The sequence below is a fragment of the Diachasmimorpha longicaudata genome, chromosome 17 (genome assembly GCF_034640455.1).
Source record: "Diachasmimorpha longicaudata isolate KC_UGA_2023 chromosome 17, iyDiaLong2, whole genome shotgun sequence".
Taxonomy (NCBI): Eukaryota; Metazoa; Arthropoda; class Insecta; order Hymenoptera; family Braconidae; genus Diachasmimorpha; species Diachasmimorpha longicaudata.
The window spans coordinates 3,910,473-3,923,348 of NC_087241.1; the positions used below are offsets into that span (position 1 = coordinate 3,910,473).

At 34.5% G+C, this 12,876-nt stretch overlaps 2 protein-coding genes across 3 annotated transcripts; one reads left to right on the plus strand and one right to left on the minus strand.

Moving 5' to 3' along the window:
• The first annotated feature begins 546 nt into the window (after positions 1 to 546).
• On the plus strand, positions 547 to 11,127 carry LOC135170466 (rho GTPase-activating protein 20). 2 transcript variants are annotated; one of them, XM_064136312.1, is made up of 10 exons: positions 547 to 1,557; positions 1,681 to 1,741; positions 1,904 to 2,175; positions 2,558 to 2,759; positions 4,062 to 4,224; positions 4,350 to 4,427; positions 4,579 to 4,736; positions 5,125 to 5,250; positions 6,000 to 6,144; positions 6,503 to 11,127. In XM_064136312.1, exons 1-10 carry the CDS (start codon positions 1,445 to 1,447, stop codon positions 6,835 to 6,837), a joined length of 1,653 nt encoding a protein of 550 aa, XP_063992382.1. In that variant the 5' UTR covers positions 547 to 1,444; the 3' UTR covers positions 6,838 to 11,127. The 2 variants fall into 2 exon arrangements, with proteins under 2 accessions (XP_063992382.1, XP_063992381.1); XM_064136311.1 differs by lacking the exons at positions 6,000 to 6,144; positions 6,503 to 11,127 and adding an exon at positions 3,841 to 3,852 and having other exon boundaries at positions 552 to 1,557; positions 5,125 to 5,892.
• A 203-nt stretch (positions 11,128 to 11,330) lies between these two features.
• On the minus strand, positions 11,331 to 12,358 carry LOC135170488 (uncharacterized protein). Its single transcript, XM_064136339.1, has 2 exons — positions 12,239 to 12,358; positions 11,331 to 11,737 (listed from the first exon to the last, which is right to left on the minus strand). The coding sequence occupies exons 1-2, from the start codon at positions 12,288 to 12,290 to the stop codon at positions 11,331 to 11,333; spliced, it is 459 nt and encodes a 152-aa protein (XP_063992409.1). The 5' UTR covers positions 12,291 to 12,358.
• Between the last annotated feature and the right edge of the window lie 518 nt (positions 12,359 to 12,876).

Consider the following 12,876-nt stretch of genomic DNA (forward strand, 5'->3'; position numbering starts at 1 on the left):
GCCTGTTGATTCCGCGAAACTCTAAAATTTCAATACCAAGAGGTTCTTGAATATGCGATGCGATAACAATTCCCGGAAGTCGCAACAGAAATACAGATCAATAGGAAAATTTTTTAAAGATCCCGCTCGGGAATGAAAAAAAAAAAAGTTTAAATTCGTCTCTGCTGTACCGAGCGGAACGCGATTGCGAAATAAAAAACATAATCTCTACACAAATCGAAAATCGTCTTCTCGAGTTGAATACCGTTGGTCTAATTGCCCTAGCTAAATTATTTCCTGAGATATCAGCGAAAAAATTGGTCCCAAATTCGGGCCCTTTTTGCTCTAGGAAGTCTAGGAGTCGAGAAAAACATGGAAATCGAAAAAATCGATTTTAGAATATTTCGAGAGCTCTAGAAAAATCGCAAATCGTCTCACGAGTGAATGTCGCTTACCCCATGGTAACCCCTTACCGACAGGGACGTTTACCATGGTAGTTTATGCGCTAGCGCCACCAAGTTTTGTTGAAGCCTCTTCTATAAGCGCCAACGATCCCCCCTATAATCTCTGCACTGGCTGTGCAGAGTGTGCAGTGGTCTAATCGTCGTGAGGAAGGAGAAGTAACCACACAATCACCAAGAGCCCAACAAAGACACTACATACACCAGAAGAGTGGTTTTTATGATTGTGATGTGTGGTTGCGTGTTTACACGAGTCCTCAACATCACCCAATGGAACTTTAAAACACGTTCTTTCACTCATCCTTAGGTGTGTGAGTCTGGTAAAATGAAACGACCCTGCGCATTTATTCGACCACTAGTTTCTATGGTGTGCATTGGTGTACATTCCCGAGGCTTTACATGGGCAATAGACCAGTGTTAGAAGTCAACTAATGGAGCAATCATCATTCCACTCCATCCAAATCCATCAGCAGCACCAGAAGAAAGGGCCTCCCTCTCAACTCCCCTAATTAAAATTGTTTGTTGTCCTCAAGAAATTGTTTACAGTACAAAAGTGCAATTGTTTGAGGATTGCCAGTGCTGGACAGTAATGGGCTGTTTGTCGTTGTGAACAATTGTATGTGCAAACTCTTCTGATTGTGATTATGGTGAAGATGAAATGATGGAGAAGATAATCAGTCATGGACAACTGTAAAATACGAGTGTGGTGATAATTAGTGGTGAATTTGATGTTAATTGTGAAAAAAATTATTCAATTGCTCCTCCAGGGTCTGGGCGTTTAGGTTAAGCCCTTATGTATGTTGTTTACACGCCCCCCAATGTCTGATTTGTCATGAGAGGACACTCGTTAGACACGAGTTTATGGGCTTGGGTGTGACAATAACGGAATGAGTTAATTTAATGAATAGGTGTGCAGTGACTGTCGTTATTGTGTAGGAATTTGTGAAGGTGAAGAGATCGAGTTTTTTTTTCGTGAAAATTGTTGGGGAAATTGCGAGGGAATAATGATGAGTACGTGGACTGAGAGAATGCACAGGAGGGCTGCCACCCTTGGCAATGTTGTCACGAGTTGTGGACATCCCAGCTCGGTGCCACCGTATCCGAGGAGACTCGAAAAGTTCGTAATTCATTTGGTTATTTGGTATCAATTGAAGAATAATGGAGGAAATGAGCTGTTTTGTCTTTAGAGGATATTCTGGAGCCTTCAGGGGCTAATCATTGGGGTTGTTTTGGATTTCAGGGTGAAGTTTGGAGTTCCACTCGACGAAGTCTGCAAGAATGATATTCCTGGTCCATTACTGGTAATTGTGAGATTAATTTTCAAGGGCTTGATGATCAATTACGAGAAATAATTGGGGGAAGAGTTATTTTGTTGATAATTGAAAGGGAGTTGTCTCCTTTTGCCAATTGGCTGGTGAATTGATTCACTCATCTAGTGTCATTTTTCCGGATTAAATGTTCAGGTTCTTATTCTGAAACTCAATAAAGAGGCTCCACATCGGAAGGATGTATTCCGAGCGCCAGGACATCAGGGGAACATGAAAAAATTGATACATTTTCTTCAGACTGGCCGATTAGTTAACATTGACAACTTCAGTGTTTACACGATAGCCAGTGTGCTGAAGAAATTTTTGCGTAAAATTCCTGGTGGAGTGTTTGGGCGCGAGGGTGAGCAGCAATTGTTCACGATTATACAACTGGATAGTATCGAGCAACAACGGGACCAGATACATAAGTAAATTTGAATTTTGAAACTGTTTTGAAAATTATTGTCAAGCATGACTTTTCTTGCAAATTCTATCCGCGAAAAATTCATGTGTTTTTTTGTGAATTTACGATCGGATTGACGTGAAAAAATGCAATATTTTTGCACTTTGTCGTTATTTAATGACTCACGAAGTTTCTAGCCGGTGCGGGCAGGTTCCAATTCTATCGTAAATTTTCCAGAATAGAACAATATTTAGAATATTTTTTGAATTCACTAGTATGAACATTTGCGAAAGTTGAAAAAATGTAGTAACAAATTGCAGAAAATTGACATTTTTGACCCATAAATGAAAATCGTCGGTGTAATGATAACGAAATGAAAAAACAATCCGTTTGTCTTTCTGGATTAGGTTAATCACTTCATTACCAATATACACCCAACGCCTGCTGGTACTACTCTTCGGGACGTTCAGGGTAGTTGCAGTAAATAGCGAACGAGCTAGAACGGGAATGTCGAGTGAAGCCCTTGGTGTTTCTGTCGCACCTTCGTTCTTTCAAAGCTGCGTGAGTGATGGAAAAACTGCTAAAATGGAAGATGTCTTGAGGTTCAAGGTAAGACATTATTCAATCGAGTTTATGAAAATGACATTCCGGTGTAAAGTGTTAAAACAATGAGTCAGATCCACTAGGGAAGGAGGTGGGGACGATTACGATTTTTTGTGGAATATTCCACAACATATGAAAAGAAAAATCCTCATAACGATTCCCTATCTTTCTGAGATAGGAAGTCATTCGAATTCTTCAGTCGGGCTGACTCATTCGATTTTATCGCTTTACTACCGAATTTATGTTTCCAAAATTTCAAAATTTTGCACTTCAAACAAAATTGGCTGCAAAGTGCTGAAAACTAATGCTCCTTTATCGCGTTCATTGAGTCATTGCAATCATATGATACATCTGTTGTTAATAATAAATTATGAAATAACGACTACGGATGGTTCGGAATCATGAAATTATCATTAAATTTAATGAGAAATTTTAATCTACAGGGATCCCAACGAGGGGTATTTTCAAATGAATGAATTAGTTAGAAAGTTTATGAACTAATTGCTCTTTCAATTAGCAAATAGATTTTGTTGGAAAATTGTTTTCGCTAGAGTGACTGAAAAATTATTGCGAATTTCCAGCAAATGATTACTAACAGTGTTGTAATTTTTTTGGGAATCCCCATACACCTCCATTTAAGATTTACAAAAACGGTCATCAGATATTGTTTTCATAATATTTAGCCATCTATATCTTCACATATCTTTTAATATTAATTAGTAATATTTATGTCTATGTCACGATTTCGTTTCGCTGAAAAATGGAAGAAACATTTATTAAAAAACCATAAACAAAGGGAAACACATAGATGGTTCACTATTTTTTCGGTGTAAAATGCCTATAAAGGGGGTGACCACCCCTATTTACGGATGATCTATCTTACCCTAATATAAATAACCCTCAGAACGAGGTCATCAAAGCTCAAAGAAGAAACGGGTAAAACATCCCAGAAAGATTATCGATTTTCCTTTATGATTTTCTATCGCCTCATCTGTATAAATTATTAACGAAAGAAAGCATGTGCTTATCGAATTCGATGTTATCACTTCTCTCTCCATATTCTGTGCTTACCCACTGTCACTGCCAGGCGGAAGTCTCCGTAAGTTTTCAAGTAACTAACTTCGTTTATCACACGGTAATGCATGAAAGAGAAACAAAAAAAATTATCATGATTCATCTACTAATGAACAGATAAAGAAACTGCATGTGGCTTCATAGTTTCGCTTTCTTTTATATAATTCAAGTTTCTCAATTTCCTCGTGAAAAGCAACACGATTTCACTTTTTTTTTCTCTTTTATTCAATTCAGGTTGCAACTCGAGTTATGAAATTCATGATTGATAATTTTGGTGTGTCGAATCTCTTTGGACGTGAGAACTACGAATTCTACGCGCGAATCACTGGACGAATACTCAAGGTCGACGAAGATTGGATATTTAGTTTTAGATATCCACCGGATTCTCTTGTATCAAGTACGTGTGATTTTTTTTTCACAATTTTACTCAGATTATAATCACTTCAGTATTTTTTTTTACTAGTAAAAGATGTCTATTCAATTGCTCACTTTTATTTATTTAAAATACAATTTTTCTTTCAGGACAATTGTCCCTAGAAGCTGAAAAAACATGGCTGCAATATGAATGCGAACGTTGGGGACTGAAATTTAATTTGGAATGTGAGTATTTAAAGACAGTTTACTGTGAATAACGAAGTATAGTATATAACAAATACACATAGATATAATTTTGATCAAATGATAAAAGGAATAAACTTCCGAAATGGCTGTACTTGATTTTTTAAAAGTTCCTTCAATTTTCCATCACCAGCAATGTCGCATCAGGAGGAGTCCCAATCGACGCCCGCGTTGATTCACGTACCAGAGACTATAGAGCTAACATCGTCCTTGGGAATGATCCCAGAGAACACCCTCCTCGAGAGTTACACAAGGCTATCAGTGAGCCTCGAGGAAAATGGCCTCTTTCAGGTAATAAAATCCTTCAAGTATATTCTCCTCTTACGAAAATACAGCGAAGTACATGAACTGTGTCATCTGCTGTTACACTCAGAGATTTTAAACAATGCATTGTGAATTGTAGAATGCAACGCAGTTATGAAAATTGCCAGTACTGAGGAATTTTCAACAGAACGCGATAAACATAAGATATAATTTCTCTTCAAGAGTAATTTTCCTCACAGATGTATTGGAATATGAAGAAAATAGACAATTTTTTGCAAGTACTTGTTAACAACAACCGTAATATCGTCTCCGCCACCTTAAAATCATCATAAAATCGTACTATCAATCACCATAACATCACATTTTTTTTCTCAACTCTTCTGGAAGCAAAGGTAACCCATTAATACAATTCCAGGCATCCAGCAGATCCTCAAGCAACGGTAGTCATCATTCACGCCACGGAGACATAATGACCCTAGACGAACTGAGGGCAGTTAACCGTTATGCTGAGAGCACAAAGAGCCTCAGTTATCTGCCACAGGTAAAAATTGGCGAAGTTTAACGATCATCACAGCGAGAATAACAAACGAGCCCGTGACATTATGAGGAAAGGCTATTTTAGGACACGAGAGCTTTATTGTGGTCCCATGTTCCTGGCTGAATTAACATAACCGAACTAGAATGAAAATAAAATTTAAAAAAAGATAATTAAATAGAATGTTGGAGAATAAAAAAAGAAATGAGAATGTCAAGTCTTATGACGACTCTCAGAGCTCAATACGACACTTTATTATCGATCTGCATTCCAAAAGCTATAACAGTATATCATTCGAACTCGTATAACGATGATATTACGCAAACAAGACTGCATTTTTTCAAATGAATGCCATTTGTTGTTCTGTTACCACAATCATTGTAGTATTTATCGATTTGTATTTGTTCGATTTTTTGTCGATTATTATTTTTTCTTTGATCTGAATTAATGTATCGTTTATTAGTTTTCTTAAAGTAAAATTTATTATCTCCATCTGCATGACAAGTTTATACCCAATTAATCAGTTTTATAACGGTTTTTCATTTTTTCTTGTGAATCCATGTACTGTAATTCATACTGTTATTGCCATATGATTTTTTTCATTATTGATAAATTATCCTGAATAATAAATTGTTTATTCATCACGCATTTTGCACTTTGTCATGATTGATGTGGAATTCGTGTGACCTGAATGAAGATCTGTAGTTCATTGATAAATTATTCTAAAAGAGGTGAATATTTGTGATGGATTCAAGGTGCACGAGAGGCAAACAGCACGTATGCGCACCAGGTCTGAGTGGTTTTTGACACCGGTTGGGGAGAGATTAACTGGAACTGATAGTGATCCAACTGCTATACACATTCTTAGGGGATCCAATCGCTCGTCGTCGGGAAATATCGGTAAGATACTGGCACAGGGTTGGGGTGAAATTTTAAATGCAGAGTCATGGGCGGGTGAGAAGGCCCACCAATTTCCAAAGATGTTCGACACCCTTTTAGTCAAAATGTATATTTTGTTTAATGTTCTGACATATTATTTATCGGCTTGAAGTGCAAGAATTGAACGTTTATGGTTTTTTTAACTGCCTGAGTTGAGTGGATTTTTTTTTAAAAGATTAAACATTCCATAATTAGTCGAAATATTAGTTTATTAATTTTCGGATTTTCCCCTGTAAATTACGCATAGTCTGGAGAGAGAATCAAAGCAATGAGATTCCCTCCTCAATCGAATATTCTAATTGAGAATAAAAATAATTAGCAACAGGTCTGAGTGCCAGTGCTGAGTCTGTAAAGCGTCCGAGTCTTCGTCGAACTGCCTCGAGAGAGAAATCCCGTTTGCACCGTAGCTCATCTCGTAGAAACAAGGAGAACGGTGCAAAGTGTCGAAGTGACTCGGGAAAGTCACGTTCTCTCGAAGCAATGAAGATGAAGAGAGTCTCCATGGACCAGCCAACGGAGAAATTTCTTAAAAACAGTGAGGAACTCTCCAACGAGGTTGACAAAAATGTGGAAATGCCAATTGGTCCACAGGACTGCACTGAAATGGACGTCCAGACATTCCACGTCACTCTTACATACAAACCTCGTATATGAAAGAAACAATAGGATTAATAATTTACATAATCCAAAGTAAACTGGCAAAATGGATAGTAACACTAAATGAATTTAGATCTCACAAATCTAACGACATCTGCAAGATAAAATTGAGGAAAACTAGAGAATTGTAGGGAAAATTCTTTCACCCGTGGAACCCAACAATAATTCTAGTGAAGCAGTTCACCTAATTAGCTCCGAAATATATAGTAATCGAAGTAGAAGAGATTCTTCACCGGGAATTCAACTAGTGCAGAATTTTTTTAATTTATCGAATAGTAAAGAAGAGATGAAAAAACTCGTCTTCGATTCCCTCCAGTAACCACCAGAATACGATAATATCGATCTTGGGACTTGCAAATCAATTTATTGTATCGTTCAAACTACAGACATCGATATTTAACGAAGAAATGCAACAAAAAAGTTTTTGTAATAGTTTGACGATTAATTCGCAAGCGTTCACTGTATGTCCAATAATTGTCGATTCGATTTTTTTATATTGACTGGAAGATATGACGATTATGTGGACACTAGGGAGGCATTTCAAGCTCATTCCATAACGAGTAAAGTTAACAATTCAATATTATTGTTAAAAATTCCTGTCGTGAAGTGATAAAAACGAACGAAGAAAATCTAATATATTTTGCGAAGATTTATGAAATTGATGAGTTTTGAGAAAAAAATCGAATGATCTTTTTATTAAGAGATTTTTATGATATGCATACCAAGATTGTATACATTGGATTTTTTAATTTTTATTTAAGTAACAAATTATGCTGGTGTTGATTGTTTTTTTTTTATTTAGAAGATTTTTGTGTTTTTTATTTATCGATTAATGTACAATGGGTTATTACAATCGAATATATGAAAAAAACGTGAATTTCGTCGGTGAGGGTGTAGAATATCCTGAAATCCTTTGCCATCGGACAAAATCCTTTTGTATGTTAACTTATCAGCAATCACAAAAATTTTTTGAGATCCTCAAACATTTTTTAAGAAAAATATTTTGCTCTGAGCTCGTTGTATTTTATTACTTCACAACAGTTTTGTAAAACTCTCGTCATTCCAACTGCATTTTCATTCTTCCACTAATAATAATTTCAAATGACTAATATTACTATTGCATAATACACAGCAGAAAAACGTTATATATTTTTTCAAATTTTCGTTTTTTTTCTTCGTCTAAAATTAGTTTATAAATCTAGCAAATAATTTGGGATGCGCATTAGTCATCAAATGTTTGTTAATATTTATGATTTATTTATTTTGTCATTTCTCGGTTATGAAAGCCCATAAAAATTGGCGAAGATTTTATCGGTAACCGAGCCAACAATAATTATTTTATATATTCAATCCAATACTTTAATTGTTTATCGTTCACAAACTGTTCAATCTTTTCTGCGGAAAGGATCTAATAGGAAACAATTAGGAGAAAATAGAGGGAAAAATTGATAAAATAGGAGAAAATTTTGATATTTGATATGAGCTGTCAGTACGATATTAAATGGTCATTGTATTCCCACTAATGTTTGTATGCTTGCGACGTTTAATACATGTTAGAGAAGACAGTAAACTACGAAAATCGTGATCACGTGGTCAAGGGATATTTATAAATATTTGAACTTTTATACTTTTCATTAATTACTAATATTGTGAGAACAACAATATTTATCTGTGCCCTTGGTTATTGGTACCTATATTGACTAAAACAAGACAATTACTGTCTCATAATCAATTCATAGAATACAAAGAGTAATTAGTATCTGACATACTACTAGATATATTTCCGTTTTAGAGAGCCATAATTAATATAATTTCAACAGGGAAGTGGTAAAACGATTCCGTCGATTCAACTTGTAACTGAGTTCCAAGAAATATCTCCGGATGTGAGGAAGATGACGGCATTTTTGTAATAACCAGTTCTAGAGAGAGAATTGGGATATAAAAAATTAACAAAAATCTCGACATCTTCTTTGGCTTTAGATGGTCATTAACAATTGTTGTTAACTGGCCAATAGTCAAAATCAGTTTGAACTGTTTTATCGCTTCACTACTGATTCATATCATCTTTTTATTTTTATCTATAATCCCTGTTCATTTATTTACACAACATTTTATTTATAATTTATTGCACCAAAGAGCTCATTACATACAGATGATTATTTGTTTATTTACCAGTGAAGCGATGAATTGAATGAGGTGAAGTATTGAAGCACAAAAATATTTATTAATTTATCACGATTTTTTTCCCGTTGTCAGAACATTAGGAGAATTGGTATGAACTCGTTCTAGAGGAAGTCCTTAAATATAATCCTTGTAAATCGGGTCAGATATTTTTATGTAAGACTTCAGATTTTTTATAAGAAAAGTCATTATTGGTAGGGACTTTTCATAATATACATTTTTTAAGGGTGAAATATTTAATATAAAAATCAATTTAATATCAGAAGTGAATACATTTTTTGCATTTCCCTTTGTGATAATAATTTCTCAATCTGATAGTCAATAAACTTTCCACCAGGAATTCTTCTAAAACAATTTCATTAAACAACTTCCGACATGACAAACTGTGATTTTCAAATTCAAAAAAATCGTTTCTCAGTCATTTCAATAAACAAAATCCGATAATTGCTTTTCATTGAGGATTTCATCGATATTGCAACGTGAAATAAATTTTTTATAAGCGCAACCAAACAAAACAAATATGTGATTTTATCATTGGGTTGACCTCAAGACTGGTTTCAGGACCACAATAATTATTAAATATTAATTAAATGACTCGAATGCACTGATTTCATTTATTCTGTATAATTAATTAAGAAGTCCATCATTTTGTAATCGAATTATTGTAATAGAAAAATATAGAGACACATTATAACCAGTAGCTTGGTAAGTTGAACAGCGAGCAGGACACAACTTTAATCGAAATATTTCGTGGTCCAAAAATATGCCAAAGTTACGAACATATTCATGAGTAATTATCGAGAGATGAATCACATTTAGAATGAGTCATGTAATTTATTTATGCAAAATTCACGAAATCAGTAACGAAGTGATGCCACCCAACAAATCATTTTTGATTATTGAGCAGTTTTTTATAAATATCTCGACATCCAAGGACGATAGCAAAATTTTCATTGGGACCTTTTTTGTGGAGCGAATCCCGTATTACAAAAAAGTCCCTACGCGAAATTCGCCATCTCTCTTAGATTCGGAGATATTCGCCAACAAGTCGACTCAGAGAGAAGGCAATTTATCTCGTGTTGTCACTTCGCTACTGAAATGTTTAGCTCACGTATTCCACGTTTATTAATATTTACAATATGAATTTATTACTCTTTTTATATTCGCAAAGAAATTATTACCAATGCATTTACCGAAGGAAGCGAATCATTTTCGAATTTTGTATTTATGAGCAGTAGCAGATAAATACGTCGGAAAAATCTGAAAAAAATTTAGAAGATGTCATCCACCCCCTCCAATATAAATTCATAGGTGAAGCATTAGGTGATTAGTGGATTGATAGACTGGCAACTGAAATTCCGCAAAAATGTAAATACCAAAAAAAATCCATAATGATTATGTACATCAATTCAACCGTTTTAATTATCCCCACATCAATTTAACTAAAAAGATGTCCCGGTCCGTATCAGCCCGATCTCCCTCGAACATAAAATACCTCATGTAGACAAAAATATCCAAAAGATTTCGCTCAATGGCTCATAATCTTTAAAATACAGGGGCTAATGAGGCCTCATTTATTGATGTAAAAGCGATTGTGCCAAACATCGAAGAGTGATTTATCCTGTTTAATTTTTTTTGATCCATGAATTCGCATTTATCCCATTCAATTTTCAGTGTTCACAAGTATAAGCGGTAGTGTGTGTATCCAATGTAACGAACATGAGAGGATTCATTTCCGAAAACATAACTAAAAACGAGTGGAGGAGGTGCACTCGATATTTATTACCAAAAAATGTTTCGTTCTGAATTATATTTTAAGGAGTATATATATCACTGATTTATTAATTTTTATTTATTTTCTGTTTTATTTATTCATGAAGAATGTACACAAAGTTCAGTAACTCAGCCATAAAATGTAAAAAAAATTCTAAAAGAAGAAATTCCATACTCCAAGTGAAATTTTTTCTCACTTCCTTTTGTTTAATCATCACTCTCTCTCTGCCGAAATATATTTCTATTGTATACATTCGATTATTCACGTATTTCGATGTATTTTAAACTATATTGTATATGGAGGAATAATACATAAAACCTACAAATGCCGAATGTTATTCTACATTATTTTTCGTATCTACTTGTAATAATTTTAAACATTTACCTAATTACAGACGAACTTGACAACCATTTGATAACTCGAATAAAAAAATCTTTATTTTAAAGATGACGATAACAATTACCAATTACTAATCAATAATTGCCAACAATAAATTAGATTATAATTATTAATTACTATTATTATTAATTGATATTCATAACATTAAAAGTACCAGCAATGAACCCATGATCCCTAAAAGCAGAGGACAACATCGAAAAGCCGATGACGCAGAGATTCTTTTTCCAGGAACTACCAGGACTTTCCCCTTTTCCATCTTTATTGGTGCTATTGCATTAGGTTTCAGTCTCCCTTCACCTGAATTACACAGATCGGATGTGCAGGCATGATAGAACGTTCGGAAATTAGAGTCATTGACTTCTGCATTCACATACTGTGGGGTATTTTGACAGGTACGCAAAAAGTACAATAAAGTTCCAGGTGGACTGTAAAGTTCTCGACGTATAATGGTGCAGTACTTCTTTTCACATCCACTGGGAACTCCGTTGTCTAGGACGCAGGAATCATATTCAGATACGCCAGTGCAGTAATAACATATCAAACCTGATGATGAGATTAGAATATTATTTTTCTTTCTAATTATCACGATATTATGACGTGATATTGATTCGATAAAATTTTTGTTTCTTCATTTCTGATATTTATCTCACTTGATTAAAAAAATCTACTGAATATTTATCTATTAATCTGTCTGTTAATATACCTATCTGTCATTATTATTTTCTCATCGATTGGACTGAACTATTTAATAGAAAATAATCGATATGAATAGTCAATAGAATTCGGTTTTTCTATGTAACTTGATTATAGAAACGAAAGATTGTTTCACTACTGTAACAAATTCTCTTTGATGTGATTTCCATTTCCATTTCGTTTCAAGGAAAATCATCGACAGAGTTTCACTGTTAATCGATCATGCGGTTTTCTCTTCTCAAGATCATTTGCAAGAGAAAATTTCAAGTCACTGTTAATCACAAATCACAGTACTTCCTATTGTTAACTAAAAATTGTGAAGAACATGAAATTATTGGGGATTTTCTTTACCGTCAGCGAAATTAATTTTCACGAAGCCCAGGGCAATAATTAACAAAATCATGATTTACGAATCTGTTATAAAAATAGTAAACACGTGTAGCCAGACTCATAGGCCATACTGTATCCCGCAAAAAAACCCAAATTGGTTATCAATAATGTCGATAAGATATCTTGTAATCTATCGAACTCATCATTTACGCTATCCTCTGTATAATACTCGATTTTAGAAGACATGGACAATAAAAAGATCAATGGAACCCGAATAAAATTCAACAACATTTTGTCATTCACTTCCAAACTCTCAGATGAACCGGAAATACTCTGACAGAAATCAAAATTAAAGTTCCCCAATTGTTCCTAATCATTTTTTGATGCATCCATTGACCATTTTGTGGTGCTTCACGCCTCGGGAATTTCCTCATTTCGTTCCACATGACAAAGTCCCCATATATCTCCCTGTAATTTACGAATCGGTCACAGGAATAATTTGTAATTACTGTCGCCAGTTCGTCCGTTCTTTATCACTGATCGCAGTCAGAAAATTTGTTAAAAAAAACTATGAAAAGACTGATAGTGGGTAGAAAAAAAAGACAAAACACTGGGAGTGAAAAAAACCCAACAATTAGAATAGGAAGTAATTTGTACGT

What these genes read in the sequence shown, in the direction of transcription:
- LOC135170466 (XM_064136312.1), top strand. Translation starts at nt 1,445, where the DNA reads ATGATGAGTACGTGGACTGAGAGAATGCACAGGAGGGCTGCCACCCTT. An exon ending in CAACGGGACCAGATACATAA is followed by an intron (nt 2,176 to 2,557) that starts GTAAATTTGAAT and finishes TTTCTGGATTAG; the next exon opens with GTTAATCACTTCATTACCAA. An exon ending in AAGATGTCTTGAGGTTCAAG is followed by an intron (nt 2,760 to 4,061) that starts GTAAGACATTAT and finishes TATTCAATTCAG; the next exon opens with GTTGCAACTCGAGTTATGAA.
- LOC135170488 (XM_064136339.1), bottom strand. Translation starts at nt 12,290, where the DNA reads ATGATTTTGTTAATTATTGCCCTGGGCTTCGTGAAAATTAATTTCGCT. An exon ending in GAAAATTAATTTCGCTGACG is followed by an intron (nt 11,738 to 12,238) that starts GTAAAGAAAATC and finishes TCTCATCATCAG; the next exon opens with GTTTGATATGTTATTACTGC.